Source organism: Pygoscelis adeliae, unplaced genomic scaffold (genome assembly GCF_000699105.1).
Source record: "Pygoscelis adeliae isolate BGI_AS28 unplaced genomic scaffold, ASM69910v1 Scaffold567, whole genome shotgun sequence".
In the NCBI taxonomy this organism is placed as follows: Eukaryota; Metazoa; Chordata; class Aves; order Sphenisciformes; family Spheniscidae; genus Pygoscelis; species Pygoscelis adeliae.
Window position 1 is genome coordinate 308,247 of NW_008825081.1, and position 20,000 is coordinate 328,246.

A 20,000-nucleotide genomic window follows, 5' to 3' on the forward strand; every position below is an offset into this window, starting at 1 on the left:
GGGGGCGGGCGGGCGGGAAGCTAAGGTAGTTTATTTTGTCATGATGTTTCTTCAAAACTCAGAAGCCACCTGCTTTTCACCAAAAGCACTGCCTAGATCTCTTCAATACTCTTTTTGTCTATCTTTTCTTCCATTTTTTTATGTCACTAAGTAACTCGGTAAGATTTTTTGATTGCATTACATTGCAATACACTTCATTTTTGTATGTGAATTTTTAGATCCTTTTGTTGCCTACTGTGATAAACTTAAAATGTGATTATACCAGAAAATTCTTTTAGGATGTTGTTTACTGAAGGTAGTATATGGTAAACCAATACAATATTTTTGTATGGAATGTGGATTCTAGCAATTGAAGTTGCATTTAATAGGAGAATCGCTTTGTTTTGCGCTAAATTACCTTCTTTTTGATTACTCTGAGTTGATGGCTCATGAGCAGAAGTGACATTTGCAATATCGGGTTGTTCTTGGGTATGCCTGTCTCCACTCCAGTATTGAGCCAGAGGCCTATAAATACATTTTCTAAATATTAGTCATACCCTCCTTCAGATGAATTATATTTTAGTTTAAAGACTATTACTCCTACCTCATCCCCCTATTTTTGTATCATCAAAAAATAGCAATTTCAGAATAGACTGAAATAACCAACCTAACCCAAATCTAAAGCAAGCTTTTGTATTGAGTGATAGCCATATTCTGCAGTTCTCTCTGAATTCTTAATCAGTTCTTTCCTTGAAACGAATTGGACACTTTCCTGAAAAAAATGCTGCATAAATTATCCTTAAACAGAAAGAACAAATTATCCTAAAATTCCGTGATAAAGATGTTGGTGAAGTTCAGCCTATTTAAACTTCCATATGTTAGTATGAAGGACTAACAGTTATTTGCATTATTGTGTCTTTAATAATATGCTTGTGGTTGAAGGTTTTTTGGACAAATATGTTGAAGAACATCAAGATGATGTTCTTCAAAAAGTTGTTGTTCTTTCATCATTCAGGAGTTCCACAAAAGTCTCATTGGTGTCTGGTATTCGTGTTATATAAATGGCATTGCGCCTCATTTCACTTAGAAGTTCTCAATATTTTGGAAAATAAGGGTGAAAATTACTGTCTTTTTTTTTTTTTTTAAAGAACATTTAGTGTGGCAGCAGCATCTTATGATCATCTGATTGAAAATCTTTCGTTCTTCAGATTCAGGAGACATGAGAACAAATCGGAAGAAGTGGGAAGAACTTCTGACATTAGCAGTACAAACACCTACTAAAGTCTTTTTAAAAGCCCGTTATTTTGGTCATTACACACATTTGAAGAAAGCCAAACATGAACATCATAATTTTTTACTTATTTTCCTCCTTTGGTAGTTATATAGGTTTAGGGCATTGTCATTGTTTTGCAGTAAAGGGTATAAATGATGGCACTTGTTTGCATTTTTGTACTCAAAAGACACGTTTTTGATAAGACCACTTAAACGAGTGTCCTTAAAAGAGAAGATGATTAAGCTAAAGTAGTTGTGAGATCAGAAACGGATGAGCACTGCCTCAGGGTCCCTTCACGCCTCCCCAGATTAAGCAGTAGAATTCTGTACGCTGATTTTTCTACTGTGCATCTTCTTGTGTTGCATTTGAGAGAGCTGGAAGCCTGATGCAATACCGGGATTTTAGAAGGGCCTGAGGTGTGATAGAGCACAAGCTGTAGATAGAATATGCGATATATTAAGAGAAAGCCTTCACAAGCCGCTCTGTAAATACTGTTTATTACTGCCTTGTAAGCCAACATTCGCTCAGTTCAAACTGCTGAATGACAAATCACAAATTTAGAAGTGCTTGGATGGAAAAAGTAACAGTACTGATCTTCCGAAGCATCTTTCTTTGCTGATTTGGTCTTAGGCACTTTTCCTGCTGCCTCCTTCACACAAGTGGGTTGTTCAGAGCTTTTCAGGAGAAGTTGGTTGCTCTGGATGGTTGGGCTTTGTCAAACCTCTATAGACAAACAGAAAAAGCCAGTGCAGTAGCTCTCCAAAGAGTAGGATTTATTTTTGTAACTGCTATGTATTTCAACAATGTAGTAAAACAAACTTTTCGTGTTCCTAAAGCAAGGTTTTGATTGAAAAATGTAGTGCTTAAAAACCAGAAGTATGTTACCATATGTTATAAACATCTCAGTAATTCTTTTTTTAAACATGCAGCCATATAAAGTAAAGGAAATGGATGCAGAAGGAAGTCTGTTCAGACCCTTTTAGGCTGTTTGGTACTAAATACTTAATTGAAATTGGAATCTTTTTACGCTACTTTTTCTATATGAGGTATTGGTGAAACATGAGAACTTTTTGATGTTGCACCTTCTAGTTCCAACTTCGTCTCTTCGTCTCTTTTACAGGGACACTTATGGACTAACCAGTGAGGCTTGGGAACGCTTTTAGTTGTTGTTTAAAAAAAAAAAAATCATTCCATTTATATGGAAGGGTAGTAAATAGTTATTAAAAAAGACAGCATAACAGAGATCTTTAGATTCCTTCAGGAATCTAAAGATTATCATATCCTGCAGATACCTATGATTTGGCATTGGAAAGAGCCAGAGAAAATAAGAGAAATGAAGGTAAATCAAGACTTAGTGATTCTGAAAAAGGTGATAAGAGGAAGATAGTGTGCTTCAGACTGCGGATCAAATCTTGCATGAAATTGTTCACCTGTCAAATTGCTGCTGAAATCTGCCTGAACTGAAACGTGGAGAAGTTGAAACGGGACCATTTTTGACCTATGCAGAGCCACATTTATTCCAGTTGTGTCCAAGTTACAGAAGGACGGTCCCGACAGCTTACAATTTATCTTCTTGGAGAGTTACTACCCCCCTGAACAACACGTGGCACTGTCTCGCTGAGGGCAATTCTCCCACTAATGGCTGTCGTTAATATTGCCTATAACGTCACGCAAGTTGAGTGCTGTCGGTTGGCAGTGTGGGTGGCCAGGGGACCAAATGAGGGGATGAAGGCGAGGAGAATATTTTAAAGGGAGCGAGTCAAATAAGATTGAAAGACGGTCTTGGTAGGAAGTGAAAAAGAAAAAGGGTTGGAGAAAGAAAATAATTGATATAGGCAGAAATTCAAAACCAAAAGTACCCTGCCAGGGCTGGTTCCTCTCCTGCTGTTCCTAAGAAACATCACATGGAGCAAAATAAGCCACTTACTGAAAACCGATTTCCTCATCACCTGGCCTGAAAAGCAGCATTAAAGAAATGTAGAATAGAGAATTTTAATTTTGTTTATCCCTATTGACAGTGGTGGATTCTTGTTCTCTGTGAAATAACTTTGTGGCAAAGCCGTCAAAACACGTGAAGTGTGTATTTAGAAGAAACAGAAATTTGGAAGAATCTCTGTTTTTCATGTTTATTGAATTCTATAAAGTCACCCTAATGTTGTTCACAGGCGTAATTGGAAAGATCAACTTCTGTTTCCCTTTCGTGTAACCAGCGATTCCTCTTGAGTTTCTCATTTCTTTGTAGTTTAGGAACTGAGCAAGATAGAGGAATACATTGCACATTTCATATGCTACATCGGGTTTTGTGAACAGTAATTCTTCCACAGAATTGGTTAATTACAGGAACAATAAACCAGAAATTGGACAAAAAGTATCCATTCTTAACATGCTGTGAGTTAGATACAAGCATGATGGCTAAAGGACTCTGTGTGATGGTAGTTACCTGAACTTGTAATTAAATTGTATCTTAACAAATATACATTGGGATAAAGGGAAGCCTGTGTTTTCAGTCTGATGTCTGGCTTTTGAGGGTTTAACCCTGCAGCTTTAATTTTAAAGCAACAGCAGGAGAGGTTTTGGATTAACACATAAATAAATACTCTCCCCACACACCCCCCCTTGATTTATCCGAACATAAAATTTTCTAATGTTTTTCAAAGGGGAAAGAAAGTAAAAAACAAAAGAAAACAAAAAGCTGATAGTCGTATTCTACATCTGTTTTCTGCCAGTGACATACCAAACATAAAGCCGTTTCAGGGAAGCATCTTTTAAAACATTCATAACGAGAAAAGACTCTAATATATTACCGTTATTTAATCCTGCCGTACTCTTATCCCCAACGCTGTTGGGAGATGTCTGTGATTGCCTACGCCGCTCTGAAACAAAGTTGAGACGAGTAAGATATGGCTTTTTTATTGCCCTTCAGATATGTTACTGGAATGTGGTGGAGGTTTTCCAGAACTGCTCTTGTACGTGTTTAGGCTTGAGCCCAAGCTGAGTGAGCTGTGGCCTGCTACCCAAGGGTATGACATCTCCTCCACAGACACTGTCTTCTGCTGCTTTTTTTTTCTTGATGCCAAGCTGGTACAGCGTGTACGGAGGCTGTTCCACTCCAGCGTTTGTGTGCGTGCTAACCCCAACTCTTGACCTTAAAGAAACTGTTTGCTAATAACAAAAAACCACCATCCTATTCGAGAGGAAGGAAGATGGGTTGTAACATTACAGGTTAGATTTAATTTTTGCATTGCAACAGGAGTCAAAATCTTAAGTATTTCTCTTCCCTCCAGATAAACTGGAAAGAGAATGGATGTTGCGGTTCCTAAAGGCCCGTCTTGAAGCTACTTATCCGTGGCACTTGCAAAGAAATCAGATGCTTACTCAATGCAGAGAAAAAAAAAAATAAACCTGAACAAATAATGACAAGTTTTCTTATTCCCACACTAATCTTGTAGATTTTGATAAATCGAGACCGTAGGAAGAGTCATGTCACGTTCCCGTGGGAAAAAGCTTCACTGAATTTTTCTGAAATACGGAATTATTTTCCCACAATAAATTAGCCATCTTGCCTTGTGGTGGACTCTGTTAATTAGAATTCATTAGAAAACTTAGCTTAATTTGTAGCTAAACAATCATAATTGCTTACGGGATTTTGGTGAGAAACGATCCTGGACTGACTCCAGGATGGATGCACAATATACACAAGAGTTTCTCTGTCTTTCGAACACGGTGATCTCTCATCTTGCCCATGTCTATCGCTGCGGCACTTTATAAACCAGACTACACAAAATTAAGTTTTGTCCCAAAATAGATGCGACTTCATTTCCGCAGATTTCCTTTGTTTGGAAAAGGTAGTTTTTGCCATATTTCTATCAAGAGTGGTTTTCTTCAGCGTTTGAAAAAAATGTCACCTGTTGCTTATAGTTCCTTTTGGAATGGGTACCTGTGTACACAGGCTTCTAGAATTCTTTTCTGTGAGTTTTGGGTTTTCCAAATCTCAGTTAAAGGTTCGTTTTTTGGCGTTCAGGCTACGGCTGCTGTGTGTTTCCAGACCATTCGGCAGGAAGCGGAGCAGCGGTCATCAGCTTTTGTGTTTATCAGAATTGATGCAGTGTCCAGGGGAATGCACTTGAAAAATAAGATGGAATGGAGTAAAAACAACATTTAACCTAAAAGTTACTCCATTTATTTGGTTTGCCTGCTGTCAGCTCTCAAAAGGCTGTTTTTCATCTCCTTCCAATTTGCGTTTTATTCAATCTGCGAGCGCAGTGCTTGAAATTTGGTTATGGTGGTTTTTCAGGCCCATCTTAATAGAATAAATGATACTACTACTGGCAGTGACTGGTTTTGAAGAGGTGGTAAGGTAAGAGGAAAACAAATATATATTTTAAAAGAGCTTACCTATAGATCCTTTAGACTGCAGACCACTTCAAAGATCAATAATGCAGTTTTTCCTTTTAATATGATAGGTTTCTCACATCTTTGTTCATCTATCCCCTTTAATTTTCAAAATGTTTAACACCGCTGAAAGAATTAGTAAAGTATGCCAAGTGGTTTCATAAAGAGTTGTATTTCTGAATTACTTTTCTAACCACGCTGCTATATCTTAATATATCAGAAGAAATAAAAGCACTCTCCATGATTTATCTTCAGCTCTGGGGTAAAATGATGGCTGTAAAGCAGCATAGTCCTGCTCACAACAGTTTGGGAATCTTGTACCGTAATCCCTTATCAAGTGTCTGTTGTCTGGGACCTGACATTGTTTATCATGCACTGCTGGTATTTAAGGAGCTACAACATGTAAAGAATACTGCACCATCATGAAAAGTTTTCTGCGTTCACGCTGTCACCTTCTGTATGAACCATTGGCTAAATCAACCACCATTATTATTATTATTACTAAACTAATCAACTAAATTATTATTATTATTGTCATTATTATTATTACTAAACATGGCTAATATTGTCAGGAGGCCATCTACAGTTTTATTTTGTTTTTCGGTGATTTTCTTTTAATGTCTTATTTAACTCGGTTTACCTTTGCAGTGATTTTTCTTGTTTGAGCAGAGCGGGAGTCTTACACTGCTGAGCCACGGGAGGGGTGCCGAGTGGCCTCAGCAGTAACACCGCTTCCCTTGCCTCCTTGACATTCCCCGAACGGTACTGACGTGAAATGTCTGCTCTGCGAACTCCTTCCGACTTTCTTATGCCTCCCACAGAAATTTCAATAGCAATTTTCAGCCTCAGGGCAAGAATACAGAACTTTTTGGCTGCTGAGTGTGTGGAGAGTAGCACTGACTTTTCCCACTGACATCCTGTGCGTCATCACGACCAGAAGATCTTCCGCTTGGATAGTATGGAAATTATGGAAACTTGATGCAGTCCGTGTTGGTTATTGAGGACTTGGATTCCACAGTCCCGGTTCTGATGTTGCTCCTCTTAAGTAGGGTCGCAATTATTCAGAGTGGTACTTTCAGTGGAAGACAACTGTCATAGTTCCAAGGCAATGACGGTTTTCAAATATCGCGGCAAAGATGCTGAACCACAGTATCTGATCAGTGAGGAACCAGTGGAGGACAATTCAGCTTCTGTGCAGTCGACAGCTTTACTGAGGGATTGGTATTTATTCAGTTAGTTTTGATACTTTCTCAATTAAAATTGCTTAAACACTGAAGATAGGTCTGCAAAATCCGTAGCACTGAGTGATTTTCTTGAATGACAGCAGTTGGTTCATTGGAAATATGCTCTTAGATGTATGTATATTTTGCAGCGAGTGTCATAGTTGTTGCTGCCAAATATAATACCAAGGGTGAAGAAAATAGTTGATAATATAGTCAGAGGTGATGCTGGGGCTATAAGGAACTGGTGGATAAATTACATTCCTGTAACTGTGGTGTACTGTATGGAGGAAAGTTTGGGAGGCGTGAAGGGAAAATGTGAAGAAAACCGTTTGGTTTAAATTGCTAATTGGTCTTTTTTCGGTCTTTTTGCCAGATGTAATGTTTTTCCGTCTTATTTTTCTTCATGATAGAAATAAGGGCTTCTGCACTTCAGTTAAACATCACGTAGGATAAAAAGGGTAAGAACCCATTCCAAACATGCATTAAAGACGTGATAAGGATTCTTAAATGTGGACTTACGTACATACTAAACCAGAAACATCAGTGTGTATGTTAGCAGCTGCACCCTCCTGCAAAAAGTGTTAAGCTTGTTCCTTTTTGGAGGATCACTTGCTGCAAAGAGGTTCATCAGAAGTCAGCTTTAAGGAATAGACTTTTAGGTCTAGAGATTTCATTAAGTAGCATTTACATATTAAATGCAAAAATGTGACACTTTATGTGAGTGTTATATAAGACCCGCCATGCAATTTAAAAAAAAAAAGATGAATTAGGAGGTGTCGAAGTTTCAGTTCACGTAGCAGTAATTACTGTACAACACCTCCGAACAGTCTTGCTGGTGACATTTTACAGCTAAGCTGCATGTGTAGTGCTGGAATCAGAAGCTTTTTCACTTGAGTAACATCTTTAAAGTCCTTGAACTCTACTCAAGGTAGACAGGTTCTGTTAATTAAAGCCTGTATACGATGATCTCTTTACCTTTGTATGGTGGAGTTGGGGTTGCATACGGAACTTGTCCTTTCCTGTTCTACCACTCAAACTAAACAAAATCTTCCCATACCTCTAGGGAATACTGCTTAGTTTCAAGGAGAAATGGAGAATTCTCCATTTCCTTTCAACAGCAAGAAAACTTCATTATTATTTCAAGCATGATTTGAGAAAAATACAGATTCACAGTTTTAACTTTTAATTTTCTTAGTATGAACGTTGTCATTTTCCTAGCAACGGTTGCTTCCCAGGTTTTGTGGGACCTTAGAAAACAATCGGGTTTAGTTCTGCTAAATACTATTTGCATTTTGCTGTCACGGTTGCACGTGGTTTGGAAACACTGTGTTCTTGCATGGACAGTGTTGGAACTCCCAGCTGGTGACCGTCAGGTATTTTGGGCACTGTGGTGGATCCCCTTATGCTGGAGCTTCTTGGTGGGCTTAGACCGGCCTCTGAAGCTTGACCTTGAGTGAACGCCTTCCATGGTCATTTACTTTTCCTAAGCCAGTTGCGGTGAAAATCATTTTGTTTGATCTGTATAGTTGATTTGTCATTTTGCCATCCTTGGAAATTACTGGGGAAGGAGACTTGTCACCCCTTTGCTTTCCAGGGTGGAGTTCAGCACTTGAGTTAGATGGGAGGTTCCCAAGAATGGAGTTTGGAAAAGCCGGGATGCTGGGATGAAATGCCAAAGAGGAGGACTATCTCAAGTCCTGTTCTCTGGAACCGAACACCTTCTGCAGTCGTGATACTGAATCCCAGTCTCACGAAAATGCCAAAGTCTGCATCTCTCCTGCACTTAAGTGCCTCTCCATCCTTTTGGGTCCAGATGGCTGCTCGTTCCTTCCTTTTAAAGCAGAGGAGCCCTACTTAGAGAATAGCTTAGTAGTCGTAGCGTTCCCCCGGGAAGTGAGACACCTTTAGGTCACATCTCTCTGAAAACCAGACTGTCAAGTGGAGTCAATGTCTATCCCTCCTCCTGAAGTTCTGCCATGCTGCCAGAAGAGATTCTCTCTAAAAAGAGAGAATGTACTTCACTGTTCAGTCAGTGAAGGAGTTACTCTGCTAAAACTGTTTGCCAGTCAACTTCCCGTGCCACTATTAATTTCACACAGGGATATGCAGTACAAGAATTAAATAAACCAGGTTTCCCAGTTGTAAAATCCTCAGTAAACAGGTAGAATGTGCACAGTGCAAAGAGAGTGAAGCATCACCAAGAACCAATAAAGCACTGAGGGAATTTAGGCCAATATCTAGAAATTTTTGATTGATTTGGGAACCTGACTTTGTAGAGGGATAGGGATAAGTTAAAGTATTTCAACGTGAAGTGTTTCAGAATTGTAGTTTCAAAGATGGCAAGGGCATGGATGGAAGAAGAGATGAAGGCGAAGGTGTGACCAGGAGGTGAGTTGTGGATTAGCTGCAGGCTGGCCAAATAATAAACACGGTATGGTGAAGTTGCATGATAAGTGCCAATAAAGTATCTGCACCTTCACTTGGATATATACACGTCCTCAGAAACAGCTTTATATTTTCTTGGTCAGTGGCTATTGAAGTCAAGCCCTGTGGCAAACAGGTTTTCCGAGTACTGAAGCACTGAGTATTGAAGCAGTTGGGTTTGCTACCTTGGCAGGTGTCGTTTGGCTTGTTTTCCCTTGGAGCAGACTGCTCCCAGGCCGTTTTCTCTGGGACAGGATACACCACCACGGCATTTCCTCTAGTGTAGCCTTGTCGCAGGTTGTCCTGGAGGTTTGCATCGTGATACGGGCTGAAAGCGTTGTGTTTCTCTTGGGAAATGTTGCGTTACCGCGTGGGCTGGCTTGACAAAATGGTAGGACATTGCTGAAAACCTGCTCTTTCAGCTTACCCGGTTATTCGGGAAGGCAATGATAGCGGGTGTCAGGATGGTAGGTTTATTTAGTCAAGTGTCTGGCAACAAACTTTGCTCGGGTGTGACAGCTCCACTTTCATTTCTAAGCAGCGATCAGAGATGCCGGGCTTAGTTTTTGAGGTTATAGTCACCATAAGCCCTGCAATTTTTCACTTAATACCTCCTTTCCCACAATTGAACATTATGGCCAAAAGTAATCTGGGTTTGACACAGAACAGCCAAAGAGTATATGCCAGTAAAATAGGTGAAGATAAGATTTCTGTCACCAAAGGCTTGGCTTTGAAGTTCATTTGCGCATTGAGTGTAAGAGCAGCTTTCTTGTGTGCTTCCTTCTTTCCCCTCCACTCTTCCAATCCTTTGGCAGAGCGAGTTTATTTTGCTGAAGGTTTTATTTTCTGCTGAAAACGCAGGAAATTCAGACAGCTCTCTTGGAAGCTCCCCAAAGCTAATACAAACAAGATACATATGCTTCCCTTAAAGTAACTAAAAATAAAGCAAATTATTTGAAACTACTTAACTGTAGAAATTCCCCTGTAAAGACGAAAGGGAAGTTTACATCATTATAATTGTGGATGCTGTTAAATTATGTTATCAAGGTGAAATTCTCTGAAGTGTCAGCTTGTCCCATCCACACAAAAGAGTACATCACCCTGGAGTTTCTAATAACTGCGTTACAGGCAGGCGTGGAAGAGCTGACTACTCGATGTCCAAAAACATAATCATTTGAAGTATTCCTTAGCATCTATAAAGCTAGCTGAAAAAAATTTAATGGAAAATGAACTGAAGCTGTCCATTCATCTGGACTTTTTGTGGAGGCAGCTGATGGATCTGGAACAGTTTACCAAATTTTTTCCTCCTTAATTCTCCCTGGTAAAAAGAAGAATGGCAGGAGCTGTCTGTATGGGGTTAATTCGGCATTCTTAGCCTTTTGGTATGTGTTAAGTATATGGTGTGCATATCCTTTTGTTTTCCATTGCTGTCAAAATTGCCTTTAAAGTGGTATCTGCGTCATGAAGGAACTAGTTGATTACTCAAGATTTTATGTTTCGTGTTTACAAATTCTGGTTGGGGGGGGCAGGGAACTCACTGAAAATCATAGAATCACAGAATGGTTTGAGTTGGAAGGGACCTCTCAAGGCCATCTAGTCCAACCCCTCCCCCTGCCGTGGGCAGGGACATCTTCAACTCGATCAGGTCGCTCAGAGCCCCGTCCAACCTGACCTGGAATGTTTCCAGGGATGGGGCATCCACCACCTCTCTGGGCAACCTGTGCCAGTGCCTCACCACCCTCAGCGTAAAACATTTCTTCCCTCTATCTAGTCTAAATCTACCCCCTTTAGTTTAAAGCCATTTCCCCTTGTCCTACCCCGCTACAGGCCCTGCAAAAAAGTCTGCCGCCATCTTTTTTATAAGCCTCCTTTAAGTATTGAAAGGCCGCAATAAGGTCTCCCCGGAGCCTTCTCTTCTCCAGGCTGGACAACCCCAACTCTCTCAGCCTTTCTTCATGGGAGAGGTGATCATCCCCCGATCATTTTTGTGATGTTCGCATTACATGTGAAGAATTATAGTGAGGCATCACAGTCAAGGGCTCAGGATGAAGAAGGGCCACAGTTAAGGTTGCCTGTGCAACCTTCACTCTCACCTTTCCTCTGCCTGTTCCCTTATCCTTGTGGTAGCCTTCAGCCTCAGAGCTGAGGATGGGTGGTCCCCACCGCACCGATGCAGCAACACAAACGTGCCGCAGGCCTGCCTGGTACGCAGAGTGCCATACCAGCTGCTTGCTGCACCTTCCTCTGACTCTTCCTCCACGCTGCCTGGCTGGAGAGGAGGACTGGACTTGCAAAGAGAGGCAAAGGGAGTAAATGACCTTGAGGGGGCAGTCAGAGCTAGCTGGGGAAGTGGAAAGTCGGAGATGGTTTTGCTGCTTTGAATCGTGGAGTTGTTAGGAAGGAAACTATTAAAGCATCTCAAGCTAAAGCTCCTTTAGGCAGCTTCTTTACAGCTTTTGCATACCGTGTGCACTCCTCGCTCCGCCAGAGAGGGGCCTGCAGTGTCAGTAATTGTGAACTGAAGCCACCGAGCTTCAACATAAAGAAATTGGCACTTTAGAAAATTCAAATGTCAAGGCATCCTATTACTGGCAGCAAGCTACCGCTCGCTAAAAGCCATTCATTGTCATAAGCAATGAGTTCAGAATTGTGTTTGGACATGTTTTTTTGTCAGCCTGCATTTCCATCATGTATTTCTTTTGCTATTATAGGTGACATTTCCACTTTATTTCAGCAGGTTTCTTTGGATTAAGACTTCACTACAGTGTGCCTTTCCTGTTTTTTTTTACCCTATTTACATTGTGCGGTTGTAGCGTATTGCATTACCCATCCCTGCTCGGGTTTTGTTTTTTTAGGCAGATAAGGTTCTTCCTGCTCAGATTGTGCTAACAGTATAACTGCCTTTTTGATAGCTTTCATCGTCGTGCCATTTCAACAGGCAGAAACCTCTAGCAGTTATTTAGCTGAAAGTATCAGTTGGCTGGAAAATTGCTGCGATGTGAATGCACGGAGAGAAGTGGGGCTTTTTTTAGTAGGCAGTAGTGTCCTGGATGTATACACGTATTGTTGTATACTGCATAGCATCATTCATATGGATCCCACCACGAAGGAAAAGGTGCGCTGTTAGATCTCTGATTTTTAAAAAAGTTGCAAAGTAGACCTGGATAGGCTCACAATTATTTGTTGCTTTGGATTGCAGATTACTTTACATCCAGGTAAAAAGGAAAAATAAAAATTGTGGCATTTAAGTGAATTCTAGCTCGCAATAAATCAATACATAATCATGTTATAATCCATCATATGGACACAATATGAGACTCAAGTTTGTGCACTAGTGCTTTTTAGAATCATAGAATAGAATCACAGGATGGTTTGGGTTGGAAGGGACCTCTCAAGGCCATCTAGTCCAACCCCCCTGCCGTGGGCAGGGACATCTTCAACTAGATCAGGTCGCTCAGAGCCCCGTCCAACCTGACCTGGAATGTTTCCAGGGATGGGGCATCCACCACCTCTCTGGGCAACCTGTGCCAGTGTTTCACCACCCTCAGCGTAAAACATTTCTTCCTTCTATCTAGTCTGAATCTACCTTCTTTTAGTTTAAAACCATTTCCCCTTGTCCTATCGCTACAGGCCCTACTAAAAAGTCCGTCCCCATCTTTCTTATAAGCCCCCTTTAAGTATTGATAGGCTAAATTTTTAGCCTGAAGAAAACTGTAATTCTTTCATTCCTCACCCTGAAATCAAGACTTCAATATTTCCTTGAATTCAGCCGTGCTGCCACTGCTGGTAACTGAACAGTTCATCCAGCTCAAGTTGCATGGCCGCGATGGGATGCTGTAGCTGAGTGTCCAGCTTTGCCGTCTTTCTGGGTAAATGGTCAAAAATGCAAACCGTCATTAAGAAATCTATCACCATCCGACTTGCATCCGTGCCATGAAATACCCCGGATACCACCCAGAAACGGGGCAGCGCTCGGCTCATAGACTCCACCCAGGACCGAGGGTCAAAAGATGAGTGGGGCTCAAGCGAAGGGGCTTCTGTGCGGCTCGGAGCCGAAGCGGGGACAGGAGCACTCGAATCAGCTCTGCGGTGAGGACACATCTCGTGCGGCAGCCGAAGGCTGGCTGAAGTGAACATCGGGCTGCTGAGATCGCAGGCTGCAGTCGCAGAGAAAATGACTTCAGGGAGACTACCAGAAACCTTAAAAAAAAAAAGTGTTCCTTTCTCTGAAACTTAATACAAAGCTTATTGCATCGTGAAAGACAGCCTCATGTCCACCCTTGCTTAGAAATGTCTCTTCATAACATCACAAGTGACTGAAATTCTGATTTTCAAACGACTGTTATTTTCCACATAAACTAGCATAGGAGGAAAGAAAACAGCAGAATAATTTTGTCTCAGTTTTTATTAGGCAGTACAAGCCATGAGGGATGGTTAAGCAAAGTTAACCTGAATGACGCGTGGACATGCCTCCCTTTTTCTCCTAAAAATTATTAACATTTAGAGGCTGGAGATTTGCATTCATTCCTAATAGAACTTTTTTTAACCGGTTCTCTATTATTATAAAAATAAAAATTAATTTAATGTCAAATTAAATTAAAAGGATGAGCACTCAGACAGTTCCAGTGTAGGAAACGGAAGATGGGTACCATAAATTAAGCAGGTTTTTGGTGACACTGAGATCTTGCATCCTCCACTGACAGTGATTCAACTGCTTTATTTTTTGGGGGGTAACCGTGCCTGTAAGGAACCAAACTGTGAGCCCCTGCCCGGGGGTTTGGCGTGTAGGCTCCTTGACTTCTCTGATATTTTATAAGCCATATACTTTTCAACTGTTTTCACATATCAGTGTTTTTCCAGCAGTAAATATTGAATTCTCTGGAAGCCTTTGCCCAGGAGGACGTCATGCTAATTATTAATTATATTGCAGTAAGGAAAGCAACAGTATTCCAGGATGGTCAGAGACGAGAACATCCAGCTCTGCCCGTAGTTTGGCTTGGCTTTGCACATTTGTGTGTTCCTTCTTAGTGTTTATCAAACTGAAATTATTTTTCTCCAGATAATGTTCTCATGCCTGTGCTCGTCGTGTTTTCCTCCGCATCCTCTCAGCTTGTTTCCATTCTCTTTTCTCTGGCATTATCACTTGTTTGTTCCTTTTTCTTTTAACGAAAGAGACCCAGACTACCCTGAACTGTACCTCGATCTCTTGTAGCTGTCGCTGCCTGGTTTGCTCCTTGTGCAACTAGAACGTGACCAAGCATTTGGCTTTTTGCCGTAAAAATGAAAATCTTTGCAAAAAAACTACCACATTTAATTCCTATCCTGAAAAGGAGCCACGAGGTGGTTACCTAGGATTACCCGCAGAAATGTTAGAGCTGTGCCTACGTTCCCATCCCTTTTGTGGCATGATTTCAGTCTCAAAAAGTCGGTACCAAGCTGTAGCTTCCAAGTTTCTTTTAATGATGGGTATAATGATTTCTAGGGGCATAAACAAAAAAAAAAGGAGGGGGAGGACTGGTACTCATCAGTGTCGACAGAGGCATTATCTGAGCCCTGGTTTGTAAAGGAATACTGTAATAATTTTAAATTATTGCATTTGTCAATTCTAAGCAATAGGAAAATGCCATCACTTTTAACTACTCATTTAAGTGTACTGTTTAATAGATTGAAACTTGTGTACCCGTCCCCCTGGCTTTTCTTTTCATATAGCAGCCAATCCAGTCAAAAAAATCATCTTCATAATCTTACAAGGATGCTGTGGATGATGTGGTGTTCCTTGTCTTGGCCATACACGTTCAGCATTTCAGCTGCGTTCAGCTGGTCTGAAAGTTAATACACGGGGTGGTAAACTTCTCTTCAACTGCGAAATGTTTTTGTAACCTTATTTCTATCTGTCGTGACGCCACGTCTAGATGCAGAGGGGCCGTAGCTTGATACTGGTGATACAGAGCAGCAAAAGCACACAGCATTTTATCAGCCCTTACAGCATTTCTCCATTGTCTCATCCAAATGCTGTCCTTGGCTTTCTGCTTGTTTTTTCCTGTTTTGAAAACTTTTAAGCCTTTACAAATGCTTTAATCGCTAATTATAGGAGCGTACAGCTCTCCAGATAACATATATGCAATACTGGGATTCAGTCCCACTTCTCCGTCTTTTATGGAGCTCATTCTTCTTATAAATGATTTTTTTTTGGTATAGTCAGTTATGGGTAAAAATCTTCACTGTAGCTCCTGGATTTCTTCCTTCGGGCCCCAGATTCTTCACCTGCAACGCCACTGCTGAAAAACAGATGGCTGGTTCTGTCCATCAGCTTCTAAAAACTTTAAATACAATTAGTGAGCAATAACCTCTGGTAACTTTTAATTGTTTGAAGCTGACCAATAGCTGAGGCTGCCTTTTCTTGAAATAACATGTTTGTAGATGGTTAGCAACACTTTCTGTTTAACCCAGCTGTACGCCCGGGTTTTAAGGTGAACATATTTTATTAAAAAGCATTTATTTTTTGAAAAGCAATTGTGTGGCTTGTTACCTTTCTGGTAACTGGATAGATCTCACTTGATCCTGAATCATAATGTTTCTGCAAAAGTAATGTAGTCTCTATTTTAGGATAGTGTCTCGGCCACTAGGTGATCCTGCTGCACCGGTGGGAGAATTACACCAATGCTCAGAGCTTCTTAAAAGCCACCATAATATCCCATATTCTGAATTAAATCCAAGTTGATAGGCACGTCCCACTCCACAGGTGAGTTAGCCAGGTCTGGATTTTTCTCCAGATTCCAGCTGAAGCAATTATTTCAGGTTTTGTCTAGTATTTTGCATTATACACGTTTCACAGCATCTAACTGGGGTGCTATTTCATAGCACGCTAACTAGGAAACTACAGACGGAGGAACCACCTGTGTTCTGAATGCAAGGGTTGTTTCCGTCGTAGAAGAACGCGATCCCATTGACAGACTCAGTAGCTGTGGTGATCAGCTTTGTAAGGGTTTCTGCCAACATTGTTAGCTACACTACAACGGTAATTCAGGTGGCTGAGGCAAAGCTATTAAAAAAGAGGGGAATCCTCTTTTTTTTTGGAAGAAAAATCTGTAACCTCCACAGTCAGTCAGACATCGTTGCTAAAGAAGAAAACTTCATTGTAGTGCGTGCACCAAATACTGTTCTTTAATTTCAAAAGTCAAAAGGCTTTCTTCGCTTAAATCTCCTTTGTACATGCAGAAGACAAGCGGTGTGGAATCATAGAATCATTAAGGTTGGAAGAGACCTCTAAGATCATCGAGTCCAACCGCCAACCCAACACCCCCATGCCCACTAAATTTGGATAACCAAATTAGAGTGCTGCTGCATTTCGGCAGCAGTATGAGGACGGGCACTCTCTTCTCCGCGGTCTTCGGCACCGTGGAAGAGATGGAGGAGCAAGTCTGTATGGGTCTAACCAGGGTAACGACGAGTTCCCGTATTCTCTTCTGCCTTGGTAAGAGCATCTGACAAGTGACGATTCCTGCAATGCTACCTTGGAGAAGAAAATAACTCGACTATGTACAGATTGACTGACAGTCCAACAAAACGCTGTTGCACGTACAGCCTCGTTATGAAGTATTTAAGTGCCTTATGATAACTCAGAAAATGACTGCTTTGTAGGCAGGCGGCAAAAGCAAATGCCAGCGGTTTCAGTGTTCGTACTAAGCAGAAAAACTCAAGCTGGTTTGGTATGATTCCTGTTCTTGCCAGACCTGTAGAGTCTCACAGTCCAGCGTTCGATGCGGTGGAGAGACCTAACGATACAAACAAAGTAGATTTGCCTTTTTTCCCCTGTCCCAAGGGAGGACAGACAGCTCTCCGGTCTGAACAACCGTATCAGGCGTATCCTGATGCGCAGCCCAAGGAGAGAAATCCAGCAGGCTAGCAGGCGTGCACATGCCAGCTTGTTCAGCTTAGAAAGTTTGAGTTTCAAAATCATCAGGAATGGTTTGTCAAAGGCATTGACAAGATGAAAAGCTCTACAAGTTTATCTTGAGCATTAAGGCTTAGCGCACTACAAAAGGAGATTTCTTTTTTCATTTATTACAAGTATTCTTCAATGCCAAAAAATATAAAAAAAAGGCCAGAGACAAAGTCTGGAGAACGGTGGCAGATGTTCAAGGTGCAATGCGTTTTGATCCAGTCAGTTTTCCTTCTCCCGTCTTTGCTTTTCTCTTTCACCAACCACTTTTTATTTTTCTGATTTTTTTTTTTTCTCTCTCCTTCTCCCTATCCCTCCTCCCCAAGCAGGGGCTCAGCAGAAAAATGTATTAAATTAAATGTATGCTGAAGTGCTTTTACTTAGCATAGGAAGGCTTGAAAAGACTAAGTTCACTTAACCCTTAGTGAATTTGGCTGATTACAGTATGCTAATGCTTTTTGGCTTCAGAAGAGAATCAAGCTATGAGGCTGAATACTAGAGCGCAATGCATTGCGGTTAAAATTTTGGTTATTACAGGAGAAAACAGATCTCTTTCCAGATACAGGCATGCCAGATTTGCTTCACCGTTGAGACGTTAACCAGCTAATAGCTCCATTAGTAATAATTACCTGTGCTCTGTCTTTGTTACCTGATATATTTTACAATGGAAAAGGGCGCACTAACCTTTTATTCCTTTCTTAAAGGCGCAAGATCTGAATGTGATCGAGGAAGTGATCCGAATGATGCTGGAGATCATCAACTCCTGCCTGACAAATTCTCTTCATCACAACCCAAACTTGGTGTACGCGCTGCTTTACAAGCGGGATCTTTTTGAGCAGTTTCGAACTCACCCCTCCTTCCAGGACATAATGCAAAATATAGATCTGGTAAGTGATACGTTATTTAAAGGATGCTTACATGTTGTTACTCGATCTCTTTATCCTTTTGAGAGGTGGAAAATATTCATCATCTCTATCAGTTTATTTTAGAAAGTATTAAAATGTTGAGTTTCTCTCCCCTGTTTTCTGGGCCTCCACTGTGACTTCTTCTGGGCAACATCTTTAACTCGGCAGAGCCAGGGGGATTTGGGATGCATCTGGTAAGGAACTCCCAACCTGTTACACAGCTTTCGGTCCACTAAGGAAGGACAGCGTCAGCTTCTCTTAACTGCCCCTTGTTAGTAACCTCTCTTTCGGGGGAGAAAAAGCAGATTTTCATCATCCACCAATCTTTTCCGTTTCTCTTACTCCCATCACGAACCTATTAATGAATATGGGGGATGTTTTTTAAAATAGCTAAGAGCAGACGTTCAGCTGCCTTGTTCCCTGGGCTGTATCTGAATGTGTGTTGCTTTCACCTGCAAAAGGTCTCTCTCTCCACCGCAATCCCTTTGCGTAAGTAGACATTTTAGAAGAAAACAAAAGGAAATAGTGGTGGATCAGAAGCTGTTACTGGTGTGGTTCTCCATGGAGTATGACTTTGGAAAACAGCTGTTAATTAATTACTGCTGCATCTGATAGTGGCTTTAATGTTCATATTGGGAACCTGAGTAATGATTCCTGCTAGCAAATAATAGATTTTCAGTGCGAGAAATATTTCTCTGTCCTCTGGTCAGTATTTGCAGAGCTGAGCAATGCTTGAAGTCACGCTGTGACCACTGGATGCGAAATACTGGAAGGGAAGGCTGAACAGGATGCTAAATCTCTTGCTGCAGTGAATAAGTGCATTTATTTGGTGTGAATAAAAGTCTGCTGAGGTTCTGGTTTGATCTGCTTTTGTTTTAAAATATTACAGAAGATTGACAGATTTCTGATGATCCATAAAGGAAAGTAATTTTAAATGTTGAACTGAAATCCTGCTCTGTACCCATCCCTTCCTCTTCTGTTCTCACTTCATATTTTCTGGTCATGCAAGAGCTTGAAGAGCAGACGATTCGGAGCTCAAAACTCTCCAAACTTTTGGCAGCTGCAGACTACAGCCAGCATGATACTGCCTGGATGATTAAGACAAGATGTCTTCAAGTTGTGTAAAGAGAGGATATGGTGCAGTGAAGATAACAGTCGTCTTCATTCCTGACTGAGATAGGGACCTTCTCTGGTTACTTGTCCAGATCCGGGAGAAGTAGTGGTGGCCAGATCCTTCTGCATGACAGCCCCGTGCCCCCCACAGATAGCAGCACGTCCTTTCCTTTGTAACACTTAAATGTAGGTTTTCTTCAACAATTTAAACAATTCCTCCCCAAAACTATTTAATATTGGGTTACAGCATAATGCCAGTTACATTCAGAAACTATTTAAAGCTTTCCAAAGGAGCATGTTGAATTTTTAAATAGCTCTTTTGTTAGAGAAGCGAGGATGTCAAAAAAAGATATTTTTTTTTTTTTTTTAAATGTACCTGTCACCAGCTGGCAAGTGGTGAGAGCTGTCAGGCTTGCAGATCTGAATAAAAGATTAGATTCAGCTGACTCCTCTTCTACCCTGTCACATCCTCCACTTCATGCACGGTATCGGCAGCACTACCATCCCAGACAGAACCAGTCTTTGTCTTGTGTGCTACAGCCAAAATGTTTTAACTGGTCTTCCTATCCCTTGAAAAAGTGGCAAATCATGGTAGTTTTACTATACACATGGGGGGAGCTTGTCTGGAACCATCTGGGCAGCGTCTGAGAAGAACCAAAATGAGTTCCTGGCTCCCAGACTTTGCTCAGGCTTTTCTCTGCAGTGATGGAGGTGGGAGCTCCATCCTCACGGCCACAGGACGTTGTGAA

At 41.1% G+C, this 20,000-nt stretch overlaps 1 protein-coding gene across 1 annotated transcript in view; it reads left to right on the top strand.

The window, feature by feature from the left end:
- The window catches only part of DYM (dymeclin), a 215,601-nt gene that overhangs the window by 155,910 nt on the left and 39,691 nt on the right, over window positions 1-20,000 (top strand). The window contains exon 15 of the mRNA XM_009326968.1: window positions 17,938-18,120. Within this exon, the coding sequence (XP_009325243.1) occupies window positions 17,938-18,120 (183 nt within the window). The remainder of the gene's footprint in view (window positions 1-17,937; window positions 18,121-20,000) is intronic.